This window comes from Amborella trichopoda, chromosome 3, assembly GCF_054954075.1.
Source record: "Amborella trichopoda isolate Santa Cruz 75 chromosome 3, AtrichopodaSantaCruz75HAP2 v2.0, whole genome shotgun sequence".
Classification (NCBI taxonomy): Eukaryota; Viridiplantae; Streptophyta; class Magnoliopsida; order Amborellales; family Amborellaceae; genus Amborella; species Amborella trichopoda.
This window is the reverse complement of record NC_142338.1, coordinates 40,254,159-40,276,479: the sequence shown is the minus strand read 5'-3', so window position 1 is coordinate 40,276,479 and position 22,321 is coordinate 40,254,159. Positions and strand designations below refer to the sequence as shown.

Genomic DNA, 22,321 nt, shown 5'->3' with positions numbered 1-22,321 from the left:
TCCCAAGACGATCAAAACTTGAAAGGCTTTCACTAAGAATAATAATAATAATAATAATAATAATAATAATAATAATAATAATAATAATGATAATAATAATACTAATGATAATGATAATGATAATAATAATAAATAATGTAAATATAAATGGGAGTTACGCGAAATCTAAAATATCTTAGTCCGCACAACAACGAAAACAGGACGCCCATGTAATTTCGAGAAAGACTGAGGGTGCCATTTCCAAATGCCCCATATATGTAACCGGTGAATTTGAAAGGATGTATAAATTTGAGCTTAGGAACACAAACCAAGCATCAAAGGATCGAATCCATTGCCTCGCTTTCCTGCACAGGTAAACCCACACTTCCTATCTCCTCTGCCTGCTTAAAACTGCCCCCCCCCCCCCCCCCCCTTTTACTGTGCTATGTCATCTCTCTGAAAATGGTTGTTTTCTCTGAAGCTTTTGAGCATTTTCTCAATGTTTTTTACATTTCTATTACTTGCTTCAGGATCTTCTCACTCATGGATTCCAGATTTGTGTCTGATTACACTCCTATTCCCAATCTCGCATCATTCAATGAAAGAGAAGCCTGTTTTTCTGAAGAGATACTGGGCATCTTCAACAACTGCTGTGAAGCCACCAATCCCTACCTTCACTATGAGCCCACACAAGTTTTTAATCCGCAAACCCAATCACTCCATCCCCAAGAACATTTTTATGATTACTGCCATTTCTTAGAAACACCCTCGAAAAGGCAAAGCCCATGGCTCCAAACCCCCCTTATGGAAGAAGAATACATCTCCAATAAAAATCCTTCGGTTCCTTATGATGGGTTCCTTTATGGGGATGATGTTCAAGGTTTCTGGCATTTGCCGGGAATTGGTTTTCAGGGGTCAATTCCTTCATTTTCTGGCGAGGTCGCTCAAAAACCGGCAGCAGTTTTGTCGGCCCAGAGTGTTGCTGCTAGGATAAGAAGAAAGAAGATCAGCGAGAAGACTAGAGAGCTTGGAAAGCTTATTCCTGGTGGTACAAGGATGAACACCGCCGAGATGCTGCAAGAAGCATCAAAGTATGTGATTTTTTTGCAGGCCCAGCTCTCACTCCTCGAGTTCATGGCTTCCAATGATTCAACCCTTGTCAAAGTAAGAAACCAATATTGAGAAAACCCTGAACTTAACATAAGTGCATGGATAGCCGACCCCAAATAATTGAGATAATACTTGCATTGATGCAACATTTTATACATTAACATAGTAACACATTTGCTTCACTTGCACACACTCGACAATCAAGGCAAATTCCTCAGTGTACATCTCTCAAAGCTCAAAAATATGGATAATACATGGTTATTTACTTCACATGCGTACAGGAATAAGTTTTGCTTGTTGCTAACCTTGTATATATGAAGAATAGAAAGATATTTACTTCAATATATACAATATTAGTGCGAAAACCATTGTACTAACACACATCCGTTTTCTTGCAAGAAGCAATGACTAGCCTAGTACAAAAGCCATTGCTCTAAGGCACAATGCTTTGCCTTACTCCCTACCTAATAGGCATGCATGTGTCGTTTGGATCAACACTTGTTCTCATGTATGTTTGTGCAAATGTGACGAATGTGGAATTTTTTTTTTTGCAGGAGGAGCTTGGCATTCTATGCAGCTCTCCTAACATTCAAGAAAAATTATATGATGAAGGGAAGTGCATTGCCTCCACTCAGTTTGTGAAGTCACTGATCCAAGAGCCTATGTTACATGAAAACCACGACCTCCATAGGGACCTCAAATGCCTGGTTCAATCACTAGAGTTCTAACTCCTTGTAAATAGACTTGGAATTCTCCATGTAATTCCACAAATTTTGAAAGGAAAATATTTATATAAGCATGCAACCTTATAATATAAAAGTAAGATGTATCTCATAAAATCAAGTAGAAAAAAGTGTTTAGAAGTTGGAAAACCTTCAAATTGATCGTCACAACCTTGAGATACATGGATATGAAGAAATAAAGAATTTAAAGTCCTATAATTGGTCATTATTGTAACAAGTTATTTGGACCATCTATTTTTAAGATTTTCATATGTATATTTGTTCGATCTACATTTTTTTTAAAATTTTAAATTTCCTAATTAGGGTTGACCGGAAACAAGGTGAAGTTTTCCTTTTCAAGAAAATTTTGATAGAAATCACAGTTTTATAAAAACATGCACCTAGCATTGACTCGTACCTTCCTATATCTGGCCGTGAAGAGGACTAAAAATTCGCAATCTGCATTAACATTCTTCTGGGAAAACGCTGCGTTCTTAGTACCTACATTTACGTGGCCAATTTTTATAGTATCTTTTCGTGTGGGAGGGGGTTTGGGCGTAATTTCAGTGGTGGTGTTTTGGGGCAAAATTTCACTCTTTCATCTCTCGCTCTCCTATCTGGACTCTCCCTCTAAATTGTCGCAGTTTATGATATTTCTCTACAGCATGTATACTATTCTCGTTTGGGCGCATAGTTATTTCTAGTCCCTCCATCAGAATATCTATTTGTAAAGATTTTTTCACTCAGAAATTTGGGAACTACTTCCAACATGTATATAAGGAAGGGAATGAGATAGTTGATGCCTTAGCCAAGATAGAGGGTAGGATGTAGGAGTTCGGTATTTTGGATGTTCTTTTCATTTGCTCTATTTGTAATCTTTTTTTATTAATAAAATTACGGAACATTGTAAAAAAAATATAAATTGGGAACCACTTGAGAATTACTACAATTATTCTCCAAAAGAAAGTAATTGAAATTTGAGGTTCCTTAGAGAACTTTTTTTCAAGTGCATAGAGAGTGCAATTAGTGATTTTTTTTTTTATTGAGATTAATCTACGGGTTGAAGAGGTCATGTCACCAAAATTTGGGTTACTAAAATTAATTCAAGGTGTGGTTTTACCTGAGAGAGTAAATGCACACTCTACACCTGAGCGCGAGTAGAATATATTTTAGCTTCCTCTTTATCTTCCACAAAAATTGGTGCTCCAACACTTCCATTTGTGGTTTGGAAACTGATATTGCATATTATAATATGGAAAAAGTTTACATATGGTATTCACCCAAAAAAAAAAAGTTTACATGCAGTGACATCTTTATTTGGAGAAATAAGATTCTTTTTGGGTAATTCAGTGGGGATGATGAGCCTCTACCCATTTTCTAAATCGTCAGTGGTTTCTTAAGACGTCAGATGATAATAAAAGCCTAGACCTTAGTTGGGGCACAAGTAATGCTACCTCCACGACTCCAACTCATTCTTATTTGGATAAATAAGTTGCAATAATATACATGCATGATGTAAATGTAGCATTATATTAAAAGACATTTCAGATTTTGATACTTCTTATAACTTCTTCAGAAGTGGTTGCCTACTTGTATAAACCAAACCCCTTAAAATGTATACATATAAATGTACATTGTTGTCCTAAGCTCAATTCCTACCGAGGGTAGGGGCCTCTCCCCATTGACTTACCTAAAAAAAAAAAGTTATAGCTAACCAATTTAATCCAAATAAAAGTATTTTCGTTCAAAAAAAAATTTACATTGCTTTTTTCTTATTTCTCTTTTTTGTTTGCTTATCTCTAATGATTTGATTTCGTCCATGTAATCTGATGCTTTTTAAGAATTCATTCAATAAAAGCTCATGATATTGTCAAAAAAATAAATAAATGTACATTGGATTTAAGGAAAAAGTATATCAAAAGTTTATTTATTTTTAGTACAAGGAGATTACAATTGCTCTTGTCCATGACATTTCAAAGCTGAGTGGTTGTAAGAGTGTACACAAAGTACAAAAAAAATTCCTTGAGCTTCATGATACATCTTAAACCATCCAATTTGACGTTAGGAGTTTGTTGTGACCCTCGTTTGCAAGATCAGTGGGGTTGCCCGGGACTAGCCATTGGCAGGTTTTGGTCGTTAGGGTGGTAAATTGGCTTGACCAACCTAACTTAAAAATATAAAAAAATAAAACATAAAAAAACAATTATAAAAAATATCTATGAAAAAAGATATTTGTTGTAATGGTTTTTAATGTTTTCTATCATTTTGAAAAAGATTGGGAAGTATTTTGGTCCTCAATATTTGCTTTTACATTTTTCCATCTTTTTGGATTATTTCTAAGGGCAAGCTTCTACGCTTCCCCTATAACATAAAACTTATATTCTTCCCCATATCCAACCGTCCATATTGAATGGAGAGCTACGATTGCTCCAATCATATTGTCATGTCTCTACTCTATTTTATTTTAAATTTTTTTTGTATAAACTATTTTGACACCAAATTTTGGACGTCGAATCCTCTATTAAACTCGCACTAGCGAAAAATATAAAAAAACACATATTTTCAATAAAATAAAATTATCAAAATGCCCTTGAAAGATTCAAGGGGTATTTTGGTTATTATAATTTATCAAAAATTTATTTTTAATATTTTTTATAGATGCGCCCCAATGAGAAGATGGCATGTACGAAATTTCATATTCACACAATTTGTATAAAAAAAACTAAAAATAAAATCTTTTGAGACGTCAAATCTAAGATCAAACAGTGAGTGGCTCTCTTGATCAAAATTAGACGGCTGGATGGTAGAAGAAGCATAGATCTTTTATATTGTAGGGGAAGTATAGAAACCTTTCCCTATTTCTAAACCTCTGGACATAAATTGATTTTTCGAAATCCATTTTTTCACATTTTAAATCTCATTTAGATGTATTTTGTTTAATTATACCTTAAAACAAATGTTTCATAGTTTTTGAAATTTGTTTATATTTGTTTATAATTATTTTGAACCCTTTTTAGCCGGACTGGGACTTACCCGGTTAGGGATGTTTACCTCGACAGGTTCCGGTTTACTTGGACCTGGCCCATGGCGAGGTTCCCTTCCCGGTTTTCGTTTTCTAACAAGAGTTGTGTCATCCTTATAATAACAAATGCCAGGTTCCCTTCCCGGTTCTTGTTTTCTAACAATAGTTGTGTCATCCTTGCAATAAAAGATAAATGATCTCACAGTACACAATCCTCCTAAATTTTGAAAAAGAATTGGTGAGATGAAACTCGTTCTCTTCGTGTCCCTCCTTTACTCATCCCTTTGCCGTCTTTTACCCTCTTCAAACTTGGTGATGTTTGCATGAGAATAGGTTTTTTCGATGGATTTTTTAGGTGTACTATAATTCTATAATTTAAGATGTCAAGCTCTTTGTTTTATTCATATGAAAAGTATAGAATGATACTATTTATTTTTGGTATAAAGTAGATACAATTATTCTTGACCATTAGATGTGATATTAGGTGGCTACATTTACTATATTCACTAAGCTCAAAGTTCAAAATAAACTTTTTCAAGACAACATCCAAGCCATCAAATTTTACATGTGATAGTTATAAGTAGTTGTGACTTCCTTGTACTAAAAGTAAATGATCCGTATACAATCCCTATTCATCGATAACATTTTACTAATTGGTATGTATGGTATACATTATACACCTTTTTTTATTATTATTATTAAGTATACACGCTTTATATATTTTTCGGTTTTTCCACTTATATCGCGCATCATCTATGGTTGATGCTCATGCCATATCTAATGCTACAAAAGTGACCCGCACGTGCGGGAGGAGCGCTAGTGTAAAATGCCATGCCTCCTAATCGATGTAATTAGCAATGTTAATGGTGAGAGATGATTTAGGGGTAGCGTTCCTTACAAAGGCTGCAAAGTAAAAGGAGGACAGAAAAAGGAAAATGGGAATAAAGGAAAGCCCTAACACTTCTTCATATGACATAGGGATGAGAAAAGTTCCTATTTAAAGTCATGCTCAAGGAAAATCGATTTGTGAATCGGCTAACTCGCACTATTTTTGTGCAGTCTCCCTACAAAATATACTTCAAAAGTGCATTTTCAATCCAAAATTTAGGGTTGATAATGTCATCCATAACATGAAAATGATCTAAATTTAGAAAAAAAATTTCAAAAAATACAAATATTATTTTTTGAAGTCCTTTCTTCACCGTCCTTTTTAATTTTTAGTGGATATAATATTTTTTGATATCCATCTTAGAGATGGACATTAGCTAGACAAGGGATCGCACGATAATAGGTTAGTCGTCTGATTCACCAAAACCATGTCCCGTGCTTAATTAATGGCACGAACCTACGGTCAAGTAAGCTCAAAGCTTCAACATTTGCCTGCGTGGTGCTTGAGATTATAGAGATTTTAAAGGAAAAAGTTTATATAGAGCTGAGGCTCTAAACAATCAAATTAGAGCACAAGTCAAAAATTTCATTAAAAGAGGATGTTTTGATGCCCAAATATCCTCAAATTGATCTTCTCGACATCAAGATGCATTGATATGAGAAAAATATGGATTTCAAGTTTTGGAAATAGTGCATCTTATAGTACATTTTTTTATTGTCAATTTTCAAGGTTTTCAAGTTTTCATAGATCTGCTCAATCTACACTATTTTTTTAAAATTTTATAGTTAGATAAGAAAATATATTTTAAGGCTATCACAGAGATTTCCGTTTTAAAACCACATTTCTCGACGCTATTTGAATGTGTGCTCTAGTTTGACTGCTTAGAGCCTCGGCTCTATACCGTGAAAATGAAATCAATCTCTGTATTCAATTGTCTGATGATATTACAATACAATGATATTATTATAGAGAGTATACAACCACTACTTACTAAAACTATAGGATACAGTTTCTATGTAAACATAGCTTGTATGATATAGTTTCTATGTAAACATAGCATACAATTAGACACTGAATATCTGTTGCAGTAGTCATATCGTAGAGATAATTGCCAAATCTCGAGAGGAATTTCATGTTATTGAATTCTTAATGGCACTCTGTCCAGAATTTAAGAGTGTTAGAAATGGCTTGGTCTACAGAAGCTCTCTCCCCACTTTGAATCAAGCTCTTTCTGAGTTAATTGCAGAAGAAACTAAGATCAAATCTCTTAATTCCAGTATTAAAGGAGAAACAGTTTTTGCAGCAACCTGACCTCAGAGATCAAATGTGTCTCAACGCAATTTGTACTATGTCCTCCCAAGACCATGTCGTCTGTCATGTAACTATTGCAAACAATTTGGACACCTCAAGTATACATGCCCAAACAAGAAGGAACTCATCTTCGCTGTTGTTGCTGATAAAAGTCAACCATTGATTAAGAACCCACCAACTCACATTGAAGGTCGCAATCCTACTCATGCTTCACCACCTGTGATATTTACTCTAGAACAAGTACAATCTATGCTTTCCCAGACACACTTGGCCACTGATCCCACTCCCTCCTTTTCAGGTAACTCTGTTTCTACCTCTTGGTTGATCGACTCAGGAGCTTTTCACTATATGACCTCCAATGAGTCAATCCTAGTTAATTGTAAGCCTTTTTCTGATACTATCTATACTACTAATGGGGCCTCTATGAAAGTATCGAAAATAGGCTCTATATCTCTTACCTCTGACCCTTCTGAAAAATTAAGGGTTTCTGATGTTTGTCATGTTCCTTCTCTTGTCATGCATTTATTATCTGTTGGTCAGCTTACCCGTTCCAATTGTAATGTTATTTTTTCTCCATATTTTTGCTACATACAGGATCGACAATCAAGGCAATTGATTGCGATTGGGCATCTACATATGCCAAACTCCTTTGTATGTACTGTTTTTGCTGTTGATGATGTGGCACAACATCTTGGTCACATTTCTACTTCTCAGTTGCAATCTTTATTTTCCAGCAATGTGCTTAGTACTGTTAGAAATAAAAATTTTATTGATGTCCAACATTGTGCAATTTATAAATTAGTAAAGTTTCATGCTTTACCTTTTTCTCGAAGTATTTATGTTTCACCTTTTATGTTCAATCTTGTTCATATGGATGTGTAGGGTCTTGCTCCTATTCCCTCTAAAGGAGGGTCATGCTATTTTGTCACCTTTATTGATGACCATACTCGTTATATATGGGCTTTCTTTATGAATACTTGTACTAAACTTTTTAAAATCTGCACACAGTTTTATTCGTATGTAGAAATCCAATTTTCCACTAAAATCAAAGCCCTGCGCTCATATTCTAGAGGGGAGTAGGTCATTATGTTGCTTCAACAATTTTTGGTTAATCTCAGCATTCAACACCACAAACATGTCCTTATACACCAGAACAAAATGGTGTTGCTGAACGTAAAAATCGTCAAATCTTGGAAACCACATGATTCCTTCTTTTTTCTACATCCGTTCCAAAAGAATTTTGGGTAGAAGTTGTTCGAACATCAGTCTTCCTCATCAACATTATGCCATCCTCCATTTTATCTCAATCACCTGATTATTCCCTCTTACGTGTATTTGGCCGCACTTGCTTTGTTTTATTACCCCCAACTAAGAGAGATAAGTTGTCTCCAAAGTCGATCAAATGTTGTTTTTTTTATTACCCTAATCATAAAAAATGATCTAGGTGTTATGACCATTTGACCAAAAGACTTTGGGTATCCCGACATGTAGTGTTTTCTTAGCATATTCCATTCTTTGCTAATAACAATAATATTTCACCTTCTCATCTTTTTTTCTTGGTCCCCTTCTCTTATTATGTTCCTTATTCCTTTTATCATTCCACTCGTGTTGCTCTTTCTGAAGTACATAAAGAAACTCCATCATGTCATGTTGATAGTCCTTATTAGTACCCTGCACATGTTGATCATCTGTCGTTCCCTGCTCTTAGACAGAGCACCCAGGTATCTATTCACATATACAAACTGCACCCTTTTTTAAATATCAAATTCAAAATCATATGTGAGATGAAATTTAGAAAGAGACCATGATTGAACGAGGCGAGTAACGTAATCCGCCAAAATCTCGTCCTTGTATTGGCACTTGCCTGGTTTCCTAATAAGGAAATTGCCACAACTAAGGTCTAGGTTTCCATTCTCACCTAGCACATTAAAAAATCGCTAATGATTTCAAAAAAAATGTAGGGGCTTGTCATCCCCATTAAATTACCCAAAAAAAAAATACCATTCATTGTAGGCTGGTGATTCCCGAGTGATTTTTGTTTTTTCTTTGCAATTTTTTTCCCTTTTTTTTAACAATTTAGGGCCAACTCATCCGTAAGTGTACCAGTTGACACTTGATTCTCGGTTTCTAAATGCTAGTTGGTCGGTGCTCGATTTAAAGGAAAAAAAGTTTCTATAAGGGAGAAGCCCTAAACAATCAAATTATGACGCAACTCAAAAATTCACTAGAAGAGATTGTTTCAATGTTGAAAACCCCTCAATTAGATCATTTCGACCTCAAGATGTATCGACATGAGAAAAAATACATTTCAAGTTTGAAAATAGTGTATCTTGTAATGTATTATCTAGACCGTCCATTTCTATAATTTTCAAGTGTTCATATATCTCCTCGATCTACAGTACTTTTGAATATTAAAATTTTATTATTAGGGATGAAAATAAATTTTAGGCCATCATAAAAAAAAATTATACTAAAACAACATATCTTTGTACTATTTGAAGCGCCTTTCTTTGGCTTTGGCCTAATATAAACGACAACGCCATTTAAAATATAATTTTTTTGCAAAAAGCTATGTTTTCTAACTGGCCAAAGTGGCTTTAATCTTTTTTTAAAAAAAAATATACTAAACTTATATTATATCGTTGGAATTGTATACTATGAGACTATTTACCTTTGGTACAGAGAGGTCACAACTATTTACAACTATTCGATGTAAAATCTAATAGCTTGGGTGCGTTACAAAGTTCAAAAAAATTTCCTTTGAATTTTGAGCTTCATAAAATAAATGCAATTTCGACCATCTTGTGCCCAAGGTAAATGGGCTCAATGTATGCTTTCCCTATATCGTTGTCCAAAACACTTCTGAAGCACTTCTTAATGTTGAGTTGAAGCTCTTTACTCGTATCTCTCTCTCTCTTGATGCAGAGTTGAAACTCTTTACTCGTATCTCTCTCTCTTGATGCATTGGACTAAAGTCCATCACTCTCTCTTCCCCCACCCCCACGCCCACAAAACAAAAAGTTTTATTTTGGTTTTATTTTTAATGTTTCAAAGCCAGTCAAAGAACCTAATTGAGTTTTACTGCTAAAACATGACATAAGTCTTATTGATTGCTCACGTTATTAACTGAAATTTTGCTTCGATTACTTGTAATTGGTCTTATTGATTACTCACGTTATTAACTGAAATTTTGCTTTTATTACTTGTAATTCATTGTTTTGACCAGTCATATGTAGACAAACTCACCCCAAAACACACATGTATATACCCAATTTTTAGAAATATCACCTTTTTTTTGTGGCATTAAAAATAGGGTGCTTGTATAGAGCCTAGGCTCTAAACAATCAAATTAGAGCCTACCTTCAAATAATGTTGAGAAATGTGGTTTCAATAGTGAAAATCTTGTGATTGCCTTAAAATATATTTTCATTTTTACTTATAACGTTTAAAGCTTCAAAACTAGTATAGATCGACAAATCTATGAAAACTTGAACATATTGAAAATTGGGGGTCCAAAAATGCATTACAAAGTACATTATTTCCAAAACTTGAAATCCATTTTTTCCTCATGTTCATGCGTCTTGATGACGAGATCATCAATTTGAAGATATTTGGGCATCAAAACAACCTCTTCTAGTGAAATTTTTGAGGTAGGATCTAATTTGATCATTTAGAGCCTCGGATCTATATACACTTTTCCTTTAAAAAGTCCTTTATATTTTACATTTTACACTCATATCCCTTTATTTGCATTTTTTTATTTTCTCAAAATGCCTCTAGACCAGAATTCCAATTTATGATCTAGGTATTTCGGGTCGTACTCCAAGTTCCAACATGATTTTTTTTTTTTTTTTAAGAAAAACTAGTCGGAAGTTGGAGGTCCAACTTGGTCATTCAATTGAAAAAATTTACAAGTTTGTAAGATATAATGGGAACTTCATGTTCCAAACCAATTTCTTTTACAAAAAAAATTGTATATGAACTTGGAGTTCCAAGTGAAAAACTAGGCCAAATATAAGAAGGGATTGTAAACAATGAAACCATTCACATATTATACAAGGATACCATAATTTACATATAAGAAGGGATTGTAAACAATGAAACCATTCACATATTATACAAGGATATCATAATTTACATAATGTAAAATTTATTAGCTTGGGTGTGTTAGAGAGTTCCATAAAATTTTTCATGGATTTTGAGCTTGGTCAATAGAATAAATGCAATCATCCAATTTCATATCCAATAGTCAACATCAATTTTGACCGCCTTATACAAAAAGTAAGTGGCGTTATGATCTAGAGACATTTTGAGAACGTTTTAAAAATAAAATAGAATACATCAAATATTGTAAATGCTTTTTAGATGAAAAAATAAATATTGAAGAAAACTTACCTTATTTTAAAGTCCCTTTTTTTAAGACGAATAAGAATGCCTCTTGCCACAGTCTTTTCGGCGCTTCATAATCTTTGACCCATTTATTTCACTTCTTTTCTCCGGAAAAGATGCACACGATAGACCCTTGAATGAGATCCACTTCAAATTACTATTTGCGCCTCAACCAAAACGAGCCACCAAATATAAGGGTGGCAAGGGGCCGGGCTTGGCCTTGGCCTTGGCCTTGGCCTTGCCTTGTCCACAGGGTCGGTTCAGACTATAGTCAGCAAGTCTCCGATAAAAACACTATTTCTTTAAAAAAAATTGATTTTTTTAAATACATTTAGAACTCCGATTTTGTCAAAAGATCTTCAAAAAATCACGATTTTTTAATTGAACCGATTTAAATCCATATTTTATCCTTTTTCAAAAAAGCTTTTCAAAAAAAACTTCTTCTCTATTAATTTATTTCTTCACTAACTTAATATTATTCAAATTTGATTTAAAGATAAATACATTAACACTAGGAGTAAATTAATATTTTTTATTTAACAAAAAATTCTATCAAAAATTTTACCAATGAGTTATCCCAAAAAAATGTACGAAAAAATACAAGCAATATATTTCTCAAAAAAAAAAAAAAAAAAAAACCATCATATATCTTGAAATAATAGGCAGAATTAGAAGAAGAGCAACCTAATGAAAAATCTATTTTTTTCCTTGCAACTCCATAGCGTCCTTGTAAAGAGTATGAAAGAGATTCAATGATATTAAAGATTTAGGTAGCTACTCAGTGTGAGATTCAAATTTTTTTGAGCATTTTGTTGTTTTTTTATGCATAAAGAAGTTTGATTAATTTTATATTTTTATTTATATTATTATTTTTGTATTTAATTGGTTTATACAACATAGCATTTGGATGGATCACTATTTTACATATTTGGGTCTTTGCGTTTTTTTTAATTAGTTGCAATCCTATATTGAGGGTTTTATATATATATATATATATATATATATATATATATATATTGAGAAATAATCACATACTTTGGTTCACAGTTCTTGTTATTTACTAATGAGCTCTTTTGTCTAATATTGTTGTTGTTGTTTCATTTTATACTCGTAATAGTCTATGATATATTTTGTGATGTGACAACAAAGTAAGCGTTATTGTTGGATTTATTTAAAATTTTAACAAAAAAAGTGTTTAGTATTATTCCAATGACACTAGTAAGGCTATAAAATTATTGCTTAGTGGCTTTAGTATATCTATACAATAGATGCAAATCATAATCCTATATTGTATCATCTTTACATATCTGATTTTTCACTACGTTTATTTTACCAAATCCGAAATATTCACGATTCTATAGCTTACCTTATTCTTTGGAGATCCGTAATTTTTAACCGATTTTTTACTACGACTTTTTAAAATAAAATCTATTTGTTGCCGATGTTTTGGTGTGCCAATATTTTATTATCCCCCGGCTTGCTAACTATGGTTCAAACCCAGGCCCCGCCCTCACCTTGTTAGACTAGTGCCAGGCTGGTAGTGTCCTTGTCCCTGCCCGCTGACCACAGTTTTTGGGCCGGGCCCTACTTTTTCAGGGTTGTGCTGATTGGGATGGGCCTGGCCACCCAGCCCATTACTAGCCCAAATGTCTAAAACTACTTCTCGTGGGGATATTCCATAAAGAAAAGCACCAAAAATTTCCACAAGAGGCAATGCCCATCCTTTAAACTAACTCATAGTTTTCACCAATTTATACTCGTGGAATCTACTACACATTTCCAATCTCCAGAATAAGTTTAGAAAAAAAAAATCCCTCCCTTTTTCTTAAAGCTAAAGTTCCAAAGAGTTAGGCTTCACATACCCCTCGAACCCCAATTTCATACAACTTTAGACGGGCCTCACTGTTATCCATGTGTAAAAATACAATATTATCTGTTAGAGAGAGAGAGAGACTGGATCTCCTTCCGTCTACGTAAACAAGTCGAAGTCCCTGTCGACACTTGCTTTCAAGCTTTGATATTGGGAAGGCCTTCACATCCATTACCTAATGCCTCTTACCATTTTCTCTCTCTGTAACAAACTGATAGCAAATTCACTTGTATAAATACTAACTTTTTCTGCAACACCTCTCATCCATACAGGATTTCGGAATCATCTAAATATCGTGCTGAAAAGAGAGGTGGTGCTCGGGCTTTTAAACATGGGTTCCCTCTCTACAGTGCTTTTGTTGATTCTTGCTGGATTTTCAGTTTTTGGGGCAGAGGCTGCTACAAAGCAGTACAAGTTCGACGTGAGGAATAATCAACCTATCAAGAAAGTTTTTTCATTTAATTTGTAGATATTCTTTATTTTCATTGAATGGTAGTTCTCGTTTCGGGTGTCGCTAGTTTTATTTCCTTTTTTTATTCAGAATTTGGTGGTTTTTTTAGGTGCAAGTGAAGAATGTAAGCAGGTTGTGTCATGCAAAATCCATAGTGACAGTGAATGGGAGGTTTCCGGGGCCAACTATCTATGCCAGAGAAGGTGACAGGGTGGTGGTTAATGTCACCAATTATGCTCAATACAATTTGACCATTCATTGGTACGTACGTCTTATTCTCTTTGCCCATCTATCGTCTCCCATTATAATTAACATAGCATCTACTTTCATTAGCCCTGTGTCGCAATGATTCGTAGTTCTTTTTCAAACATTCCCTTTCATTTTCAAAGTTTTTTACTTGTATGTCCAGTATGTCCCCTGAGTTTCCTCCTGGTGCAATGTGAGAGAGAGTTAATATCACCAAGTATAATCTAATGAAGTGTACCGATTGACCTGCAGTATTTCTCAGTTTCAGCTTTTAAGGATTTGTGGTTTTTATTTGCTTTTCACCATATGTTTCCTCTTTTTCTCTCTCTGAATACAAGCACACAGAGAATCACACAAGGTATTCTAGGTCCCTCACATATATAACACCAAATATCAAGATAAACCTCCTCTTGTCCAAGGTTTTAATCCCAGGTTAAGAGCAAAAATGGAACATCTAGATCCATTACTAGACAGTATCCAACAATTCTAGTAATATTTTTACTTGTTTTCTCTCCAATACCATTTTCAAATAATATTTTTTTCTCTTTTCCCCAAAGCAAAAGCAGTGTACATGTATTATAATATATAAAGAATAATAATCTCCAAATTAAATTTTTTGTTTATGACTTCAAAGAGAGAATAGTATCACCACTAGTTTGCGAGAAGCATGTATTACATACTTTGTGCCTGGAATATAAGAGAGCCAAAGATGTGAATGAAGACGACAGCATGAATTCAGAGTTTCTCGTGCATTATCAAATCACCTTTCTTTGTTAGTGGTTTTGCCTTAGTAGGGTTGTTTACTTTGAAATCTCCAATTACCATGCTCTTATGAAATTAGCTGTTTACTATGATACTATTTACTTTTACCATTTACTTTTGGCACAAGGAGATCACAGTTACTTATAATTATTTAATGTGAAATTTTATAGTTTGGATATCTCACAAAATCCAAAAAAAATTATTTTGAACTTTAAGCCTAGTCAATGAAATGAAATAAAATAAATCTAAAAAATTCACATTCAATGGTCAACATTAATTTTTGACCTCCAGGTACTAAATATAAATAATCTGTTTATATATTTTTCCAATTGGCCAAGGGAAAAGATTCCATGCTCCCACGGGACTAAAATTTACATAGTCTTGGGGGCAAAGACCCACTCAAGGAATGTGTTAGAACCCAAAAAGTCCCGTATCATCTCCCCTCAACCCAGCAATAAAAATGAGAAAGATGCAAAAAGTCCCCTATCATCTCCCCTCAAACCAGCAAGAAATATGAAAAAGATGAAATGCCACTCAAAATAGCCCAATACACTGTAAGATCTAGGATTTTAAGAACTCATATTCTTTCTCTTTCTTCCCTTTCTCTTTATTTTCTTTCTAACTGTTCATCTAGCAAATTCAAATTTCTTAACAAAACCGGCAATAATGAAGTATCCTCATAGTTTGGTATATATAAGCTCTCAATCTTATACCTTAGAATTGAGGAGAAACTCAAAAATCTATTGAAAAGGTTGTTTCAATGCTAAAAAATCCTCCAATTGATCATCTAAACCCCGACATGTATGATACAAAAAATCAAAGGTTTTCAGGTGTTTATAGATCCACTTAATCTGCACCATTTTTGAAATTTTATTTTTCATAATTAAAGGTGAAAATAGATTTTCAGGCCATCTCAAAAATTCCAGATTCCAAAATTACATCTTCCAACAAAATTTTGAGGGCTGCTTGAGTTTGTCTTTCATGGTTCAGACCTTTTGCAAACCTTCAGCTACATTTTGCCCCAGCCGGGGTACATTACAGCACCGCAACCTTGGCTCAAAAACAAGTCACTTCATGCTTATAATCACATCCAGCTTCAATCTTTAAGTTGGGAAAAGTTTGAAGTACGCAGTGTGAGAGAGATGACTTTTAAGTTTCATGAAAGTCTCTTGAGAGAGAGATGACTTTTAAGTTTCATGAACGTCTCTTGAGAGAGAGATGACTTCTAAGTTTTATGAGAGAGAGAGATCTCACCTTTAAGTTTATGAAAGTCCATTCTGAATGCATGTTGAGAGAGAGAGGATTGATGGGGTCTAAACCGTGGATTTGCAGGCATGGAGTGAAGCAGTTGAGAAATGGGTGGGCTGATGGACCAGCTTACATAACTCAATGCCCGATACAGAGCGGCCAAACTTACAATTACGACTTCAATATTACGGGCCAAAGAGGGACCCTATGGTGGCACGCACACATTTTCTGGCTCAGAGCAACCATTTATGGTGCTATTGTCATCATGCCGAAGCCCGGCACACCATATCCATTCACACAACCTGATTTGGAGATGAATCTTGTTTTAGGTAACAAAGTCGAAAACCTTGTTTCTTTTAACTCTCTCTCTTCCCCCTCCTCTCTCTCTATATAGAGATAAAGAGTTTGATTTGGTATAGGCTTGTAGAAAATAGTAACCATGCACTGTAGAAAAATTTGAGCGAGCCAACTCGGATTCACCACCCTGGTGAGTTTGAGTATCCCTAAGTTAGGTAGTCCGACGAGGGGATATTAAAAAAAAAAAAAAAAACTAAAATCTTAAAAAATAAATGTATTTGTAATATGTTTTTTATATTTTCTACCAGATTGAAAAGTGTTTTGGCCATCAAAGACTTATTTTTAATTTTCCCTTCTTTTTGGATTTTTTAAAAATTGCCCTCAATTATAAACTTATTTATTCAAAATCTAATTTTCACTATTTTTAGTATTTTTAGTATTTTTTGTATTTTTAATTTTCTTAACACTTTTTTACTTGGCCCCCAACTCAGCCCGAGTTACCCAGCTCGGGCATGGGCCAAGTTCAGTCTCTCAGTGTGGTTTTACAAACTGTACCCATTAATATAGCGAAGGAAGTATGTAACAGTGAATGGTTTTCTATGTATGTTATGTTGCAGGAGAATGGTGGAACTCGGACGTGGAAAATGTAGTGAATCAGGCCAACCAACTGGGAGTGCCGCCTCCAAGCTCTGACGCTCACACCATTAACGGGAAACCGGGGCCACTCTTCCCATGTTCCGAGAAGCGTAGGGACATATGAAACTTCTTATAGTACTACTACTGAATGCTATTGTTTATAGCTATTGATTATAAATTTTATTTTAAATCTGTAGATGATCAAGGTTTGAGCATTTCAGGACACCTCCAAAAACTATGTTTCACCTTTTAACTGCCAACACACACAATCAACACAAGAAGAAAAATTAAATGAGAGTCACAACAAACATTTTAAAGGAAAGCCTTGGTTTTTACCAAATCACTGATATGACACCCGAAGTTTAGGATTCTATCCTCAAATAATAAGAATCCAAGTAGTAAAACCAGCATAAAAAAGAAAAACAATGGTAATAGACTAATAGTAAACAACATTAGAAGACAGTAACAGGGGGCCGAGAAAGAGTCTTCTAAAATTGGCCACTCTTTAACTTTTGCAGACACCTTTGTAATGGAGGTCGAATTCGGCAAGACATACCTGCTGAGGATCATCAACGCCGCCCTCAATGATGAGCTCTTCTTTGGGATAGCTAACCACAACATGACGGTGGTTGAGATTGATGCAGTGTATTGCAAACCCTATTCCACCAATGCCCTCCTCATTGCACCTGGCCAAACCACCAATGTCTTAGTAAAGGCAAATCAGGCACCCGGTCGCTACTTCATGGCCGTTCGCCCCTTCATCGATGTCCCCATACCAATTGACAACAAAATGGCCACGGCCATCTTCCAATATAAAGGAATTCCAAACACTGTTCTACCTTTATTGCCTCAACTGCCATTGTCTAATGACACAAACTTCGTGAAAATCTTCAATGACAATTTGAGAAGCCTAAATTCACCTCAGTTCCCTGCAAATGTGCCCCCAAAGGTAGACCGCCATCTCCTCTACACGATCGGGCTTGGCCAGAACCCATGCTCTACTTGCCTTAATGGAACCCAGTTTACGGCTTCCATTAACAATATTACCTTTGTTATGCCCCAAACCGCGCTGCTTCAAGCTCATTACTCTAAGATTAATGGTGTTTTCACCACTGATTTTCCGGATAGGCCGGTGAAATCATTCAATTACACAGGTGCTCCTCTTACTGCAAACCTCGGGACCTCTCTTGGTACTAGGCTTAGCAAGCTTAAGTTCAACACGAGTGTTGAGCTGGTACTTCAAGATACAAACTTGCTAACTGTGGAGTCTCATCCCTTCCATCTCCATGGATTCAACTTCTTTGTGGTTGGAAGAGGGGTTGGGAACTTTGATCCTGCCAAGGACCCTGCCAAATTTAACCTTGTGGATCCTCCTGAGAGGAACACAGTTGGTGTTCCAACTGGAGGCTGGGCGGCCATCAGATTTAGGGCTGACAATCCAGGTAAATGCTTCAATTTTTTTTTTTCTTCTTTTCATTTATTTATTCCTACTAATATATCTTGTTATCTTTTCTTATTTTCAATTGTTTTGTTTCCATATGTGAATACATACATAAGGTCAAATATATGTATATATCGGTATAAGATTTTGTTTCTTTGTGTACATATGCATAAGGGCGGCAACAGGCCAGCCTTGGCCCTTGTCCCCATAGTACAGGCAAGTACCGGACTTGGCCCTGTTAGAGCTGGGCCAAAATCAAATCAAGAAAAAATAAACAAAAAAAAAAAGCATAAAAGAGGGCCGGGTCCGTTCAGCAAAGGGCCTAGCCCAGCCCTAGGGCCACAGTTTGTGGCCCAAGCCCCACTTTTTTGGGGCCAGGCCGAGCCGCTCATTGCCACCCTTACATATGCATGATGATATCCATGATGCATGCAAGTTAGACATGTGTGAGAGTATTTCTAGTGCAAAATAAAGGTTTACTTAAGGAACTTCTATAAAGAAAACTAAGTACTTATGGAAAAACTGATGCAAATTATGGATTCAAAACTAAAAGAGAAAGGAGGTTTGGGGAGATGTAACAAATGCTATGATTTTCAGGTGTGTGGTTCATGCATTGTCACCTAGAGGTTCACACTACTTGGGGATTGAAGATGGCGTTCGTGGTGGAGGATGGAAAGGGGCCCCAACAATCGGTTGTTTCACCTCCAAAGGACCTTCTTCCTTGCTAAAGAAAAAGGAAAAGGAAAAGTTTGTTTGTTTTATTATTTTGGTTAAAAGATGGCCAAAGAAGGCCTTTCCCTTTCCTGCAGAATGGCAGGGAGGTGTTCCAGGAAATTGATTTCCATCAAAAGGTTTGAGATTGTTTTTGTGGGTCTGAGAGAAGCCCTAATTTGTAAAATGTAAATAATTCCTATCAAGGAAATTCAAGCGTTCATTTAATTTGTGAGGCTTATGTTATGTTATTTTCTTCATTAAATGTTAGTTTTCACCATAAGATTGGATTCGGCCAAGAATGTTCATTTTTCTTTTTCTTCCATCACATTTCTTGCCTTTTTCTGTGTTCCTTTTCCTCTACCGAATGATTAATGGATAGAGCTTCAATCAGTGTTCGTAAAATGAAACTGGAACGGTTAACCGGACATGGGCCTGGACACGGTTTAACCGGCCGATTCAATCGCTCTAATCGGGCAAGTCCCCGGCGGTCAAAAAAGTGTTGAAAAAAATAAAAAATAAAATACAAAAAAAAATCTACTAAAATATGAAAAGCATATAAATAATTATTAAAACAAAACACATTCAAACGAAGTTTAAAATTAATGAAAAAAATGGATTTTAACCCATTTTATATTTTTCAATGGCTATTTTTAAAATTTTCTAAAAAAAGATGGAAAAATATAAAAGTGAGTATTAATGACCAAAACAATTTTTAATCTTTACCATAATGTAAAGAATATTTAAAATTTCATTATAAATCAAATTTCTTATTTTTGAGAATTTATATATATATATTTTAAGTTTTTTTTAAATACAGGTTGATCACCCTAACTGCCCAAAATAAAAACCGGCCATTGGCCGGTTCCGATCTAACCCGATAGTTAGCGGTTAGATCGGGCGGTTTTACGAACAATGAAACCAACCTTGGTCATATGTGACCTCCCTAAAAATTTATCTTAGAGATAAATTTTAGATTTAAAATTTTACAAAATGGTCTTGAATTTTATTTTTGGATTGTTCAATTCAATTTTTTGTAATTTGTCAGATTTATATTATTTTTTGAGCTCCAAAATCATAGATCTCAAGCAAAACTTTCAAATTCTATTTTCATCTCTAATTAAATTTTCAGAAGATGACCTCATTTGCATAACCAGATTTGTAGTTTTCACATTAGCAGGTAGCATCCACTTTCATGTGTGTATACCCAAAATGGTGTGATCAAAATTATAAAAGAAGAAAGGATGTCCATGATTGTTTAAGTTGTGATTTTTTTTTAATGAATTGGATTGACATAAAATGGTGTTTGAGTGCCAAGATTGGACTAGCCACCAAACCAATGAGGGGTTTGATCCAATAAATAATTAATCCGACTACTAGTCAAATTGGTTGGACCGGATTTTAGAAAAAAAAAAAAAAAAAATAGGTATACTAGTTAAAAGAAATAAAATATATTAAATTTTTTTACCCAGTTTCATTTAGTTAGTAGAACAGATCAAAACCAGCTAGTCCAAATTTTCAAAACTAATTAAATATTAATTTTATTTGATTTACGACCAAACCTAATTTTTACCTTTAGTCAAAACAACCAAAGCACCAGTAAGCAATCTGACCAGTCGGACTACTAGATCAGTCCAATCTTGACGATTATGCTGTGCACCACACTTAGATGCACTTGAAAAGATATAGAAGAATATTTTTTTAAAATAAGTTAACCACAATGCTTCTAGATGTTTCAAGGGTATTTTGGTTAAATTATTTTTTTAATATTATTTGTTCTATATATTTTTCAAGTTGCGCTTTATTGAGAAATACTCACATTCATTATGGATCAATCACTTCAAATTAAAACATCAAACATAACTAAAGCCTTGTTTTTATTTTTTTATTTTTTTTTATTGGTATAATCGTGATCGCTTTTTTCAAATATAACCAAAACCCTTTAGATTAATCGAAAGGGTTGACAGAGGGGTTGGGCACCCTTCAACCGTCACCATGACGTAGTGGATATACTTTTTCTAATTCTAATATTCGAGGTATAGTGCCCACAACGACCCATGTAAATTTAGAAAAAGGTTATTGTAGGTCATAAGCTACAAAATCCAAAATAAATTTATCATGTGAGATAATTTGATCATCATCATTATTATCATCATCGTCGAAGCTTTTTTGTATTAATTGGGGTCAAATCTTTTTTTTTCTTGATAATTAATTGGTGTGGGATATTTTTATATGATAAATTTCACATCCAATAACTAAGAGACATTGTGACCTCTTTATACTAAAGATAAATATTTTTAAGAAAAGTATACAATAAGACTGTTTATCTTTACCAGAAATTGGTTACAATTAATCTTGACCATTGGATGTGAAATTAGATGGCTGCATTTATTTATTTATTGATCAAGTTCAAACTTCAAAAAAAAAAAATCTCAAATTTTGTGACACATCGAAGCTATCAGATTTTACATCGGGTGGTTGTAAGTAATTGTGTCTTCATTGTATTGAAGGTAAATGGTCTCATTATATACAATCCCATAATTTTATAGTGTACCATCATATGTATTACGTGTAAAACAAGTCCACTTTTTCTAGGCAATTTATCTTCCAAATACACACAAGGGTGCTGCAAGACAAAACCGAAATCAGCCCAAAATTTTGAGCAAAAATAAGATAACGATGACCAGAAATAGCTCTTATGTTGGTTTTGCTTCCTTCCCATTACGGCAATTCCATTTTCAAAATAAAGAAGCACATTATACACCCAGTCGGTTCGGGCCGGCCCAAAAAATTGGGGTCTAGACTATAAAAGCTGACTGTTGAGCCTAGGCTAAGGCAAAAGAGCCAGACCGATTCGGCCCTGCCCGGCCTTTATTTCTGTTATCTTTTTTCTTTTAATTTTTTTAATTTTAGCAATCTAGACCTCGCCCTATGCACGGATGCTGCTTTTAACACACCGTAGCCATACACAATGGTGTACGGTATAATCTCCGGTTGGCGCTAATGAAAGAACAATTCTGATATTATTAAAGGGTGCGATTTGTATGGAGCTTAGGCTGTAAACCATCAAATTAGAGCATACATTCAAATAATGTCAAGAAATACAACTTTAATATTGAAAATCTTTGTGATAGCTTTAAAATATACTTTTATTTTTATTTATAAATTTTAATACTTCAAAAATAGTATAGATATCAGATCTATGAAATCTTGAAAATTGACCGTCCAAAAATCCAT

At 34.5% G+C, this 22,321-nt stretch overlaps 2 protein-coding genes across 2 annotated transcripts; both read left to right on the top strand.

Annotated features, from left to right (window-relative positions):
- Window positions 1–278: 278 nt before the first annotated feature.
- Window positions 279–1,885, top strand: LOC18422637 (transcription factor bHLH53). The gene is made up of 3 exons (XM_006878495.2): window positions 279–352; window positions 510–1,143; window positions 1,644–1,885. Exons 1-3 carry the CDS (start codon window positions 279–281, stop codon window positions 1,815–1,817), a joined length of 882 nt encoding a protein of 293 aa, XP_006878557.1. The 3' UTR covers window positions 1,818–1,885.
- An 11,491-nt stretch (window positions 1,886–13,376) lies between these two features.
- Window positions 13,377–19,312, top strand: LOC18422636 (laccase-11). The gene is made up of 6 exons (XM_006878494.4): window positions 13,377–13,713; window positions 13,853–14,004; window positions 16,084–16,328; window positions 16,914–17,042; window positions 17,451–18,374; window positions 18,971–19,312. Exons 1-6 carry the CDS (start codon window positions 13,624–13,626, stop codon window positions 19,099–19,101), a joined length of 1,671 nt encoding a protein of 556 aa, XP_006878556.1. The 5' UTR covers window positions 13,377–13,623; the 3' UTR covers window positions 19,102–19,312.
- Window positions 19,313–22,321: the final 3,009 nt, after the last annotated feature.

Coding starts and splice junctions, on each gene's coding strand:
- LOC18422637 (XM_006878495.2), top strand. CDS start 279: ATGTATAAATTTGAGCTTAGGAACACAAACCAAGCATCAAAGGATCGA. Junction 353..509: donor TGCCTCGCTTTCCTGCACAG/GTAAACCCACAC, acceptor TACTTGCTTCAG/GATCTTCTCACTCATGGATT. Junction 1,144..1,643: donor ATGATTCAACCCTTGTCAAA/GTAAGAAACCAA, acceptor TTTTTTTTGCAG/GAGGAGCTTGGCATTCTATG.
- LOC18422636 (XM_006878494.4), top strand. CDS start 13,624: ATGGGTTCCCTCTCTACAGTGCTTTTGTTGATTCTTGCTGGATTTTCA. Junction 13,714..13,852: donor CAAAGCAGTACAAGTTCGAC/GTGAGGAATAAT, acceptor TGGTTTTTTTAG/GTGCAAGTGAAGAATGTAAG. Junction 16,329..16,913: donor GGAGATGAATCTTGTTTTAG/GTAACAAAGTCG, acceptor GTTATGTTGCAG/GAGAATGGTGGAACTCGGAC.